The 15,262-nt window shown below is 40.8% G+C and overlaps 1 protein-coding gene across 3 annotated transcripts in view; it reads right to left on the bottom strand.

The window, feature by feature from the left end:
- LOC126268221 (tumor protein p53-inducible nuclear protein 2) overlaps nt 1-15,262 on the bottom strand; it is a 68,567-nt gene continuing 53,305 nt past the window's right edge. For all 3 annotated transcript variants that reach the window (XM_049973849.1, XM_049973850.1, XM_049973851.1), the window contains exons 3-4: nt 10,823-11,373; nt 1-2,888 (exon numbers count right to left, since the gene is read on the bottom strand). In XM_049973849.1, coding sequence (XP_049829806.1) covers nt 2,739-2,888; nt 10,823-11,373 — 701 coding nt within the window. In that variant the 3' untranslated portion in view covers nt 1-2,738. The remainder of the gene's footprint in view (nt 2,889-10,822; nt 11,374-15,262) is intronic.

Below are 15,262 nucleotides of genomic sequence, written 5' to 3'. Positions count from 1 at the left end.
AATTCAGAAATTTAATAGCATACATGCAACATTTTGAAGTCTAATCAGGAGACAAAACTTGTACTTTAGTGTTATTATTTAGTAACCAAAATAAATAAATAAATACATACATACATACATATCAGAAATTTCTCTCTAGTCCTAAAAAATATAACTTGAATCAGTTTTGTCTTCCTTCTGTTATTTCATCTGAATTTATGCTGCTTCTTTTTTTAAAAAAAAATTATGTACAGAATGCTGCATAACTGACTGATCAAAAGCCACTCTTTAGCACATACTGTAAGAGAATTGTTGATAAAGTTTTTTCTAACTGGTTGTGTGAAGAATAGAGTCCTCAAACGTGTACCGGTATTCAGGATTTGTGTTACAGCTGCAAGGTATTATATTGGCATCATAATGAAGTAGCACTTTGACAGTAAAGCAATGTTTTGTGAAGAGGTTGTCAAAGAACACCTAAGACATAATTACAAGTTGTTCATCTCAAAGCACAATACAAGTCAAGGAAGGCACACATTTCAGTTTTTGTATTGGACTGATAAAGGTGTCATCTGTTGTAATCACATCAGAAAACGTGTGCTATTTGATCTCACAGGTTTTCTTGGCATGATTGACTAATAATGTGCTTCTAGGGGTTCTGCCGAGTTGTTGTTTCCATTTTACGCACAATATTTCTACAACCGACCTAGTCATCGTCTTTGGGTGCTGCAAGGTTTGCTGCTATGCATCCAAAGAAGATGGCTGGGTCAGTTGTCGAAATATTGGGTGTAAAATGGAAACAGCAACTCGGCAGAAATTCAGGTAAATAGTGCATGATCGTGCGATTTCTCTCAGCTTTCACAGTATGACTGATTAATCATATGAGTCTGGGGACTCTGCCACATTGCTTACATTTTACTCACAATATTTCTACAGGTGATCCAGCCATCTTCTCCATGTGCTGCTAGTTTTGCTGTTATGCACCTGGAGATGACGGCTGGGTTAGTTGTGAAAATATTGTGAGTAAAACAGAAATTACTACTAGGCAGAACACCTGGAAACATACTCATGCAGTATTTACCTGAATTCCTTGGCTTTGATTTTTACTTTGTATTTTCCCTTAAAAATTACCAAATAAGGACAGCTGTTGCATAAATGTATAGTCTTTGGACAGTTTGGTTTGCATTTACTGCTGTCATCTGCAATAAGAGGTTACTTACTCTTTATGTATATGAGTTCTGAGAAGAATAATGGACATTAGATACATTGTATTATCAACAGAGGGTACATTTCATTTATAGTGTTAAATAAAGAAGACAGATCATACCCAAAAGGCTAAAGTTATTGAATCATATTGTCCCAGGTGACAACTTTCAGAACTAGCAACAAAATGTGTAGTGACAAGATTAAATGGCAGAGGGTGTGTCACATTAAAAAGAAGTTCTAGGGTCTGAATGTGCACTGATTAATGCCAAGATAAATTGGATTAGGAACCACAGTGCACATGGAGGTTATAACTTGTTGTGCTTTAGTAATACCACCTCTCTCACATAAAAGTGCATCAGTAGTGAAAAAAAAAATAGTTGAAGTATGCAAGAAACTGCATATAAAAAGCTCACTATTTCTTTTAGAGTTGTAAGATATGGAATAATGTACTACTTCAGCTTACACACATACAGGCATCATAAAGCTAGTTACTTCCTATGCTTGTTTAGAGTATATACAATTTGAGTATAAATATCACAATACATACACAATTATCATAAATAAAAGCCACTTATAATTTAAGTGGTATTAAAATGTATAACTGTTTAAAAGGCAGTATAATTGTGTTAAAACAAGAATGATGGGAACTTCACACTGACTATTGTAAGCGGTTGAACTGAGAAATCCTTTTTGTTATTTTGAATCTCTCTTAACCAAATACAAAGTGTATGTGAAGAGCTATACAATTTTAAAGATAAGAATATCTGCATCCATGCCAGAGTATTGCAGCAGTTTTCATTATTTGAGATGTAATATGCTTCCTGAAATAGTAAAATAGTTACATATTGCGTAGAACTTTACTTTCCTGAGATATGTAATTGCTATTTAACATCCATATGCAGAAAAAAGGACAAACACTGTTCGCCATGAAAGTGGTTAATGGACTCCATCGCAAATAACAGTGAAGAAAGTTGAAAAATAAACACAACATTTCTACAAAATAATTGTAAATATTAGTATAAAAGGCCTCCATTTTAAGGATCACATGTTCTCTAACACTTCAACCAAAAAATCCTGATTAGTAACACAAACAAGGATGTCTCACTTTTAATAAGTTTTTTTTTGTTGTTGTTGTAAATATATGTACTTGCAGGTGTGTACATATGTTTTGGTATTTGAGACATCACTGTATAACATCTACGTGCAGTTTCATAAGTAGAAGGCCCTGCTTATTATTTCCATTTAGATTTTTTTATCACAATAATGAAGAAAACAATAGCTGCTAGTTATATTATTACTTAGTTCTGCACCATATCATTGTGCAGGCAATATATCATAATAAAAATTATTTCACTTATTCTAATGTGCCACATTTAACAAGAAACTCTTCAGTTAGCATATATAAATTGCAAATGTTCATTTGTAATTGCAGGCAGATGTGTGGACATCAGAGTGAACACTTTTTTGTGGTATTTTTAAATTTACAATATTTTGTCACCCAGTAAAATTTTTTTTTCATTTACTGAGTGTGAGATCATTGAATAAGTGAGCTAAAGCTAGCACTTTCTATTGTTATTTGCCCCTGAGTGATGTTGCATATAGTCGGAGCGTCGCAGTACTTTCTTCCTGGAATTATTTTCACGAGCCTTGTTTTGGCGCTCAAGATGATTTCTCTTGAGCATTTGGCATGCTCTGCGCTGTTGCACCTGTAGCAATGAAAATAAGTTTATAAAACAAATATGAAATAAATCAGAATTCTATTAAAATTGGAAGAGGAACACGTTTAGTTACAAGGAGAATCAAAATATATCTGATTATTGCCTTGTGTAATGTCTTAAATTTTGGGAAATGTAGACAGTATTATGCAGTGAAAGCTCTGCCTTATGTTCAGTTTGCACCGTTGGACAAAACCAAAGTTGCAAGACCCATACTGCAGTAAACAACAGCTTGCAGCTACCAGAAAGGAAGGCATGTGGGGATGACATAATAAAGGAGGCTCTGCCAAGCAGTATACATAGAAGAATGTCAGAGTAATTTTAAATCATGTGATGAAGTTGCATTGCATACAGCAGAGATTCATCTGTTGCTTAAAAATTCTCATAGTTATTTCCTTATTTCCTGTGGAATGCTTCTTTCTATATGATTGTGTAAAATGATTTCTGAAAAATTTATTGCAAATGGCATGTAGATGATCTGTAAGAAATGAGAGAGAGAGACTGCAGTGAATGATAATGTGTTGTGAGATTATATGAATGAATGTGTGGGGTCTGTTCTTTTGGACAAGTCCAAAGAACAGACACCACATGATATTCGCAGCTATGACACATATTATGTGAATTGAAGATAGAGAGGAAAGGAAAAGGGAACAGAATGGAACACATGATGTGAGCTGCTTCGGGATTTTATGTGGATTCAGTGGCAACGATTGAAAATGTGTGCTAGTCTGGGATTCAAAACCAAATCTCCTGCTTAATAGGCTGTTGTGTTAGACACTGTGTCTGGTGGCACAGTGGTTATCACAGGCTATCTCGATGTGCCCCTCGGCTGACCCACATTCCCATCTAGCTCCACCTATTCATGGTTCCTGTCTAGCCTCTACACTCACTCAAATTCCCACAGGAGATCGAATGTGATTCTGCATTCACACTGAAGCTGGTGGATTCACAGCACATCGAGGCAACTCAATTACACGAATGCGCGGTGTGTGTCCTTTTGGACCAGACTCCACAATTGTGATATTTATTATGTAAACTGAAGATGGAGGTGGGGGAGTAATGAAAGGAATTCATGATGTCAGCTGCATTGGGACTTAATCAGAGTCAGTAGCAATATGTCCAAAAGAATAAACATCACACACTCATACCACTGAGTTGCCTCGATGGGCTATGAATCCCCCACCTTCAGTGCGAATGCACAATCTTGTCTGACCTCCTTCAGGTATCTCAGAGTAGTGAGCCTGGCAGACATGAACAGGGTCTACAGATAGGTAGCAATAGCTGGGAATGTGTGTTGGCCGAGGGCATACTGATATAGGCAGCGGAATTGCAATATCCAGCATGTCTGGATGACATAGTGGGTAACGCAGCTACCTAGTAAGCAGGAGATCTTGGGTTTGAAATCACGGTCCAGTGCATTTTTTTTGCTTGGTGCTGCTGCCTCCACATAAAGTCCCAATCCAGCTGGAATCATGAGTTTCTCTCCTTTCTCACCATCAACCCCCTCCACCTTCAGTTTACTTAAATTGTTATGTAATGTTGCGCGCGGGCGCCTGCGCGCGCACACACACACACACACACACACACACACACACACACACACACACACACATTGACATGGATGCAATAGCATGAATGAAGTATTATGGAAAAAAGCTTTTTCAGTGTCAGCCAAATGCTATTACAATTCTGTTGCATTTTAAATGTGTCTAACATACCATCTTTGCAAAAATGTCTCAAAAGTCAAGGATGCTGAAAATGATCTAGTTTGGTCAGGTCATGTGTAGTGACATATCACATGTAGGCTTGTCATCCAATGAAAAACTTGTCAGGTCTTGTGAAATGGGTATGCCAGACATCCATTAGACAACCAGACCTCTGTAGCGCAGTCGAATCGCACAACTCACCATTCGTGCTGTGAACTTTCAGGACTGAATTTCATAACTGACCTCCTAACAGTGATGTATGTCATTTGCAGATCAAAACAATAACAGAATTCTTGGAACCCTATAAAGATGTCATGTTTGTAGTACCAACCAAACAAGCAGTATTGCAACAAGGATGGACAGAAAATAGCGCTTAACAAATTAGCAGCAAAACTGAAGAAAATGCTGCTAAAGCTGATTCTAACACAGTAATAATAACAGATAAATTAGAGAACATAAGGACTGCTTAAGAGAGAAAGGTAAGAAAAGGAAATGAAATGCACATTGGATAATAATATTGTGGGCAGTGTTTGGGGGTTGTTTCTGGACGTATCTGAAGAGAAATTGCAGTGCTGCATTTAGATCTGCGCTGTCCTTTCCACTGGTAACCACTCTTTCATCAGTACCAACTGTTTATCTCATGACACTGTTCTGCTTGGCAATCAATGGAGCCAAAGAAACTAGAAATGTAATGAAACTATCATAGCCCATTCCCAGATAATTGTGAAAATTTTCATTGTCCACTTCTTTCAGTAATGTTAGATGACAAAACTCGTTTTCTTTCAATAACCAGTATGTATCTCACTTCACTAATTAGGTGCACCTGTCACTGCTACCACCACAATGAAAATTCACTTTTGTTTTGATACAAAAGAGACCATGTGCACAAGTGTTCTCCACAGAAATCAATGCTGGCTGAGGAAAGTCAGGCACTACATTTAGCCATGTAAATGCTGCATCAGGCTTTGTTGGGCCAACCAAAGTAGATCATCTGAAGGACATTTACTGATGCAGACCATCACTATTATTGATAAGTTACTCTTATGTGCATGGCAAGGATGATTGGCCTGGGTATAAGAAAGATTCAGTGACCGGTAGCAATAGGTTGGCAGCTTTGTGTTCAGTGGAGGATGAAGTGAAGAACTAATACAGCCCACTAGCTTTAATGTGTGATGCTAGCAACAGGGCAGCTACATGTCAGCACTATGTATCATGTGATCACTTTTATTTTAATTGCAGTTTCAGAATATCTTCAGGTTATGGGGGTTTTGGGCGGGGACATAAACATAACTACTGAATGTACAATGTATTAAAAATAGATTACTGTCAAGAACATTTGATGGATTCTTCACCAACTTATAGACATTCAATTCTGAGACTCAGTGGCCACTGTGTCTGGCTGTTATGTGAAGGTCCCGTATTAAATTCCTGCCAGAAATTTTTCCTTGGTGGGATGACTGTGAAGGGCTGCACTCAGCCTCGTGATGCAAGTTGAGGAGCTACTAGAGTCAGCAGTAGCATCTCATAGGTCAAGAAAGCCAACAATGACCAGAAAAGCACTGTGCTGACCTCAGGCCCCATCATATTGCATCCAATGACACCATTGACAGAGGATGACATGGCTATCAGTTGGTCACAATCAGCCCATCAAGGCAAGAATAGGAGCCTTGGCTGTCTTATTATCATAAAAACATCACCATCTAATTTAACCCAACCTTGACCTTGCATTAAACTCGGGTGCAATCTACCACCTTCTAATCTAACCCAATCCTGACCTTCCGCTAAACTATAGGTCAGTCGATACCACCATCTCTGTTTAAGAAGAAAGTGTGCCATTGCTGTTCAAAACAAAATGCCACATATCAGTACACCCGTGATTTTTTGCTGTAGTACAGAACTTATTATTTTTTATATTTTCGAGGTCTGCCACAAATAAGGGCTTGTTTTATTTTAGCTGGTACCAATGGGCCTTCAACGAGTGCAACAGTTAGGGCATTGAACCTAACCATTGTGCTGTATTGCTTTATTCATTCTGTCAGTCGATGGATAGTGTACTTATAAAAAGCTTTTTTAAGCTGGAATCCTTGCAATGTTTTAGCTGTATGATGGTACTTATTATGACTTGAGCCCTTCATTATATAACAACTATTGTTCTCAATGTCAAATCCAATTAAAAAAATTAAAAATATGGATTTAGGGTGTTCTTATTTAGTCAACAATGAGACTATTTGAAATGGAGATAAGCCCTACATAAAAAAGTTGGGAGATAGCAAGTGGGCTGTTTCAGGAACAATTCTCGCGCATTCTTTTCAAATGGTTTAGGTAAACTGAGAAACCTATCTCAGGACCAGCATAGAGGCATTTTTTATCTTTATATCTTGAAAATAAGAGGCTGAATTCCTGTGCAGTCTCTTTTAGTTTGAAAGGAAGAGTAATGTCTGTAGTACTCCTCATGCAAATAGGCTTAGACTAAAGACAAAGGTACGACATTTTTTTCTTTTTCTCTGCACCCACTATAATTTTCTACTACCCATTTGCTCATGGAAAATGATTGGTTCTAAAGTAAACATTGCTTTTTGTCAAGCTTTAAAAATTTAGAAACTTGTTGTACATATGCTATAAAAAATAAGCTGGTGCTGTAGTTTAACTAAAATATTTTTCACTATTGTATATACCCATTTGTTAATAAATGTCTATATCCATACACAAAAATTGTGTTAATCCACATGTTAAATAACTTGTTTCACACAGTTACACTGATTAGTGAAAACATCATAACCACTGACCTACTATTAATATAAATGTGTCCAGACAAAATCATCACCACCTGTTGAGGAATGACTGCTGGTCAAACACACGCATGGTGCATGAAGTATCAGTGAGCATGCTGTCCATGTGTAGAATGGGGAAGGTGTGAGATCTATCGGAGTCTGACTGAGGTGAGATTGTGATAGCACAGAGACTTGGCATGAACATTTTGGAAATGCACCTGTTCAAGGAATGCGTGTGTTCAAGGAGTGCTGTGGTGAAACAGTATCCAGGCTTTCTGAGGTTGGGTGGCCACCCCTCATTACAGATATCAGATTTCATGGGCAGAACAGAGTGGTAAAATAGGACAGGTGGCAAACTGCGGTGTAACAAATGTTAGACTGTAATGCTGGGCAGAGTAGGATTGTGTCTGAACACACAGTACACTGAACACTCATAACAATGGGGCTCCACAGCCAACAAGCCATACGTGTGCCAATGTTAACACCACAGCTCTAGCAACTATTACTGAAATGGGCACTTGGGCCATTGGCACTGGATGTTGACAAAGCGGCAGTGCATTGAACGGTCTGATGATCTGATTGGGAGGGCACAAATCCGTCGTCTTCCAGGGGAACACCTCCTTGACACCTGCTGTAGGACAGAGACAAGCTGGCAGCATCTGCATTATGCTCTGGGGAAAAGTCACATGGACAGCCATGGGTCCAGTGAAGCTCGTGCAAGGCACCATGATGCCCAAGGAATACTGTAGACTGGTTGCAGACGATATACACCCCTTCACGGTGATCTTGTTTCCCAACAGCAGTGGCATTTTTCAACAAGACAATGCACCCTGTCACAAGGCCAGGAGCGTGATGGAGTGGTTTGAGGAACACAGTGACGAGTTTCAATTGATGTGCTGGCCCCCAACTCGACAGATCTGAACCCAACTGAACACATGTGGGGTGTGACTGAACGTGGCAGAGCTCGTTGACCCCTCCCTGGAATTTATGGAAATTAGGTGACTTGTGTGTGCAGATGTGGTGACAACTTCTTCCAGTGACCTACCAAGGCCCCATTGCTTCCATGCCGTCATGCATCACCACAGTTATCCACGCCATAGGCAGACATACTGGCAATTAGATAGGTGGTCATGATGATCTCGCTGATCAGTGTATAATATATGGTGCTGATGATCCTCGGGAAAGTAACATACCATACTTATCTCAAACCGACGGTGAGCTGTCTCTAATATTTGTGGTCAACAAGTTTCTTTTATTTGCCTCTTAGGCAGAAAATAAAGGGTCCATGAATGCTTATATTGACCAACAACTGCAATATTTTTTTGCTAAAAACTGTAATTTTGGAGATGGAGTGCCATTACTATTCTTCAGTGTGTCACCTCACCCAGCTAAAATAAAACAAGCCCTTATTATATGTGGCAGACCTCGAAAATATAAACAATAATAAGTTCTGTACTACGGCAATGGCACACTTTCTTCTTAAACAGAGATGGTGGTATCGACTGACCTATAGTTCTCGTTTAACCCGCTTTCATTCTGGTCTGTGTGGCTCAATATTAATTTTGCATGGCTGTTGATATTTTTTGTATTTAGTTGCATTTTATGGAAAACTACAATAAGTTCTGTCATTTTATTTCTTGCTATTAGTGAATCATTAAAGTTGGTCTTCTTCTTGTTATCTGAAATACAACAATTTATATTTCACTAGTCTGTGTGCTCTGTCAACAATAAGCAATGCTGATACAGATTGTGGGGAAATAAGACACGAACTTTGAGAAGCTCACATAGGCCAAGAAACCTAAAACTGAAAGGAGACATTGTAGATGCCACTCGCTTCTGAGATGTATAGAGAAGTGCTTGCTGTCTTGTTCAAGTTCAAACTATGTTTTCCACTAGTCAGTAATATATGCAGTTTCAGTATTTATCAGTGTTCAGAGCAAGTAGTTTCTATAATGTGCAAGCACTGCCTTCATCATAGTCAAGAGTTGCTGAGAGATGGATAGACAATTTCATCATGTAAGACACTCAAAGACCAACAAGTTCAACATTATCCATTGAAGCCGGAAACATCATTGCTGTTGGTAAGATTCCTGGGACCTAGATTTTGACTTATTCTCAGATGCTATAAAAGAATATGAGGATATTTCTACAGTAGCACTGCTTTTTTGTTGGTACTGTCACCTGCAAATGAAGAGAGTTTACTCCCTTTGGGTCTTTATTAGTTGGTTGGAGAGCATGTTTGTTTTTACTGTACAGTATTCACAAAGGTTAACAGTGAGACATTTAGCTTTACAAGAAGCAGTAAGATAGGCAAATTACATCAGTTCAGATAAAGCCAGTCTGCTTCAAGATGGAATACAGGTATGTGCTAAATCAAGGTATTTGAATAAAAGAATGGTAGTCATACATTAAAGGATAGTTTTGAAACACAGTGTTTTAGTATAGAGTGTTGTCTGGAGTTGTATATTCAAAAACGTACTTCAGGGCTCAAAGGTTTCTTTGCCATGACTCTGGAACACACTGCCCAGTGTCACTGTGAATTATTTAGCAATTCATTGATGAAAACTAAGGGTTAGAGCACAGGTTTATATTCAGGACTTCGAGCTTATACTTCATGTAGATGACATCTTTTCTAGCTACAAGAAATATACAAGGAATATCTGTGAACCTCACTGAGAAGGCATAGAAGAGTTAAATTACTGATTCTGAAGGATTTAGAGGAATGTAATTAGTATATAATCAAAGTTAGGCCATTTTGCAAACCCATTCTCTGTGATAAAAAGTTTGCTCTATTTTCGGTTTTTTGCAGCAACTTTATAAAAATTATGTGTACATTTGTAACAAACAAAATGTATTTTCTGCACTGCAGGGCAAGCATTTGTAACATACATTATACTTGAAAAGCATTTTCAAAGGGCATTTTGAAATATCATGACTTCTGGTTTTACTCAAGTTAATACTCGCTTTTAATGCTAAAATAATGGTTGTTACATGAAAGTAATTCATACTAATTTTCTTTTCACATTCACTCACAGCCTGTTGTTTTGAGCACATAATCATTAGGTCCTAAAGTCAGCTGTTGTACCCATGTGGACAAAAGCTGCCAATTTGTTGTGTCATGTACACACACTCTTCCTCTATCCCCCATCTATTTCTCTATTTCTTCCTCATCTATGTCCTCCTCTCCCACCTCTCTCTCTCTCTCTCTCTCTCTCTCTCTCTCTCTCTCTCTCTCTCTCTCTCTCTCTCTACCCCCCTCTTCCCCTCCCACCCCCCTCTTCCCCCCCCTTGCTCTTCTCATCTCCTCAGTCTTCCACCTATTGTGTGTGTGTGTGTGTGTGTGTGTGTGTGTGAAGGAAACTAGAATTCCCTGTGAATTTTGTATAAATGAACTGCCAAAATAAAACAAAAGAACTGAGGTATAGGCACATACAGAAAGTTGACTCACCTTCTGACTGGACCTGAGCGTAAGCAGCTGCTGCTGCTGGCGGTGCTGCAGCGCGTACACATTGTGTCGCCTGGGCAGTGGCTGCACAGCGGCGGCTGGAGGTGGCGGCGGGGGCGAGTGGTGATCACGGGGGCGGCGTGCCACTGCAGGTGTTGGGGGAGGTGATGGCGACAGTGATGGCGTGCGCGGCGCAGGCGATGGTGACGGTGGGGGCAGCGACTCTGAACGCCGGGGGGCGGGCGCGGGGGCAGCTGGTGGCGGGACGGTGGTGGGAGCACGTGCCGGCCACGAGCGCTGGTACACGGACATGCTGGGGTGCTCGATGAGCAGGTCCTCCAATGGTGACGTCTCCATGTGCACGGGTCCTGCTGACGTGAAGCATGGCGGCGGTGTCACGAACCACGAGTCCTCGCAGGGCAGCGACGACGCAGAGGAGGCACGCGACAGGGACCGCGACCGTGCAGCCGTGGGCGTCGGTGTGCCGGACGGCCGCAGTACCAGCGACAGTGGCGGTGAGCTGGCGGAGGCGGAGATAGAGGTGTCTGTGGCACCTGCAAACATGAAAATATTGGCTACAGGGGATTTGGCCGGGCACTGCCACATTCGGCCCTGGAGGCAAGTGTGTGTGCAGTCTGCCGCCAGGGCTGACTGTGGTACTGACTCAGCTACTCACCTCACTCCTGTCTCTCAATGCTGGACCTTCATGCTGCCATCTATGTTATATACATATACTTTCAGAAAGGACATTTCAATAATATACAAGTGATGGGCCAAAATATTATTACCTCCTGCTTAATAGCGTGTTGGTTTACCGATGGAATTCAATAGAGCAGCTATTCTGTGGGGCCAGCATTCAACAAGTCCTTCGTAGGTTTCCAGCGGTATTGTGGTACCAGATGTCTACGCACAGGTCACGCAGTTCCCTTAAATTATGGGCTGGTGGTTTTTGGGCGCAGAATGATGCCAGATGGCATCCCAGATGTGTGTCATTGGGTTTAAATTGTGAATTTGATGGCCAGGACATCGAGAGTTCATCGTCTTCCTCCAACCACTGTGGCACAATAATGGACTTGTGACATGGATAGTTATCCTGCTAGAAGTTGCCATCACCATCAGGGAAGAAATCCAGCACAAAGAGATGCAGGCTGTCATCTTGGTCCACAAATGTGATGGTGACTGCACGTCCCACAAGCCCGGTGAATGTCCCCATCCACTAGTCATGCCCATGGTATGGCACATGTTTCAAGCAGCCATTCAATTGGATGCTAACATATCTGGACACATCCATCAACCTGGTGTGACAAGAAACACGACTAGTCTGACACGCAACACATTTTCACTGCTACACCATCCAGTCTCAATGATCATCTGGTGCCCACTGCAATCACAGTTGACAATATACTTTGAAAAAATTTGTGCCTGCGCCAGCATTGCACTCTGTTGTCAGATCTGCTACAGATTGCGTATGATCCTGCTTTAAAGGTTGGGCAAGCATCCAATCTTCACACTCGGTGATGAGGCAGGGACATTAAACACCTTGTCACCTATTCGTGGTTTCACCATCCTTTAATCAATTTCCATAGACACGTGTCAGTAGCAGGTGACCAGCTTCACCATTTCTGAAATGTTCAATTCCAGGTGCAGAGCCAAAAGAATTTAGCTTTTACCAAAGTCACTTATGTCAGTGGATTTCCCCCATCTGCAACCCATATCACCACTCGAACGATTCCCCATTCATCTCAGCTCCTTTTATACATCACACTTTCGTACAACATTGCTAATGTGACTGGTACAATCATATAGTGCTTGTGACTGTTGAGTGCATTTGGCACTGTGAAGTAGGGTGGCATGATAACCACGTGTGGGTGAAGTTAAGAGTGGAGGGTTCATTGTCAGATTAGAGGCTGACCACAGTCGGTGCAAGGCAGGCTGTGAATTAGACATGGAGCATAATCCTGGAAGATGGAAACAATCAATGAAGAAAAGATAAACTTTTACCGTTTTATGTGTGTTGTGTGGTGCTACAGCATTACCAAATTGTGTGTCAGCTGCCAGGCCCCCCCTCCTCCGATAAAGTTTGGCAAAAGGAGGCGAGTAGTGTGTGTCAAGCAGGGTGAAAGCCCTGCTGGAAGTGCCTGATGGCAGACTGCACGCAGCACTGTATGAAAATTGCAAGTAAACTCGTGCTTTCTTGCACTGCAGTGGCGATTGCAGACAATTCATGTTAGACCTTCAGAGCTGTGAGATGTGAAATGCTAGCTGACAAGTTATTTTGAGCAGGGGCTGTACTGAATATAAATTTAAGTGTTAGTGAGTCTTTTCTGGAGGTATTTGTCTGGAGTGTAACCTTGTATGGACGTGAAATGTGGATGATAAACAGGTCAGACAAGAAGAGAACAGGAGCTTTTGAAACGATGTGCTAAAGAAACTTGTGAAGAGGTAATGAGGAAAAAAGGAATGGATGGCAGAACTTGACTAAAACAACGGCTGAGATAATAGCAGACACGAGAAGCATGAAGGAATTGCCAATTTGGAAATGAAGGGAAGAGAAGAGGATAGAAATTATAGAGGGAGACAGAGGCTTGACTAGAATAACCATGTTAAAAGTGGATGTAGGTTGCAGTTATGCAGACAAAAGAGGGTAGACTAGCATTGAGAACTGCATTAAACCAGTCTGCACACTAAAGACCATAATCACAACAGCAACTACTTCATGATTGCCCGCAGTAGTGTCAGGAGAGGGTGGGGGAGTGGGGGGGGGGGGGGGGGGGATGACAGGGCAGGGCATCCTGTCACTGAATTATTGCAACATCAAAAGGTTTCTTCATATGATCAGCGACCTGGTCCATGTGTTGTCCTTATGCCAAGACAGTGTGTAGCTTGGTAAATGCAATATATAGTCAATCATAAGTAGGTTCAGAATGATGATTGGATAGAAAGGTGAGTCACAGTTTGGTCTGAAAAAGAATTCCAGCAGTCTTGTCTGATGTGCCCCTCCAACATGTTTCATCCTTTTCAGTATATGGAAAGTAACCACTGTGGCAGCTTCAGTGTTCTCATCACGATTGATATCAAGTTTGAAGCATGTACACCACTGAATGTTCGTACTTTCTGTGGTTTCCTTAATGGCTGCAGGTTGTAAGGAAGACATCCTGCAGCAATAAGTGTGCCTTTCTGATGGTGCATATGAACTCGTCTTTCATTTGGAGGGCAAAAGCACCTGACCACATAGGATTGGGCTGATGAGTATGTTCTTCTAGAGGACATCATTTGTCTAGATGGCCATCTGATTCACAGTGGCTACTAAGGACTGTTGTTGACCTTCTGGGGCACCCATTACCTTATGGCACACAGAACGACCTAATCCTCAACTTGGGGAAGAAATTTGTAATTTCACATTAGATCCCCACAGTTTGTGTGAATGTTCTGTTATGCCACTAATACAGGAACACCAACACAGGGTGAATGCCATCCTTGGCCCATGGCCAGATTCTCATTATCTGTATCAATATCACTCACTACATTGTTGCCAGGGTACTTTTTTTGTGACACATAATCACCACATGTTATTTTATGGAACTTGAATATTCCTAAACTTATGAACATAATGTAAAGAGACATTAGACTATTATCCATCAGTAATGTAAAGCTTTTCTGAAACAGAAAGTTGTTGATATGAAGATTGCATGGTCTTACTGGAGATGGTATGACCTTATCTTCCTTTGATCTCATAATTGGCCCTAGCCACAGGTTACCAAAGGATCTATAGTTTAAGTTGTAATTCAAACAAGAATGCAGAATATTAAAATGATTAAGCAAAATACTCCAACAGAATAAGTGCCTAAGGCTCATGGATACACTACATACACTTTCATTGTTGCTCCCAGAAAACCTATCTACAGTGTTGTCTAGCCCATTAATGCACCAAAACCTTAAATTTACTGCACAACAAGAATTGACAACAGTTTGGCCAACTGTAGTCTCCAGTACATCATAAGTAGAAGTCATTATACTTAGTGTCATATCGTACCAGCAATCGTACCAAGCCCATTTCCAGCTGGTCCATGCTATTGATCAGTGACTCTGATATTCATGTCTCACCACAAGCAGCATTATATGTGATGCAGTCGCCGTGTAATTTCTAAAGACGTCATTGTTGTCCTTGCTGTGGGAAGTCATTCTGAGGATCCTTAAGTGTCCATTCTGCACCCTGTGATGCACATTCCCACTGCAGTGGACAGCTGTTAATGGTCACTTGTTTGGCGTTTTCAATAAATTCTGAGGTCGTAAATGCACTCAGGGCAAAGCACCAGAGTGTGTCCACTGGAGTGTACTATGTTTATTTGCAGCTTCAGGACTGTCTGAAAACGCCAGAGAAGTGATGTTAATAGCTGTTCACTGCAGTGGACATGTACACCTCAGCGTTAAATGAACCTCATG

This window comes from Schistocerca gregaria, chromosome 4, assembly GCF_023897955.1.
Source record: "Schistocerca gregaria isolate iqSchGreg1 chromosome 4, iqSchGreg1.2, whole genome shotgun sequence".
Classification (NCBI taxonomy): Eukaryota; Metazoa; Arthropoda; class Insecta; order Orthoptera; family Acrididae; genus Schistocerca; species Schistocerca gregaria.
This window is presented reverse-complemented; position numbering and strand designations above follow the sequence as displayed.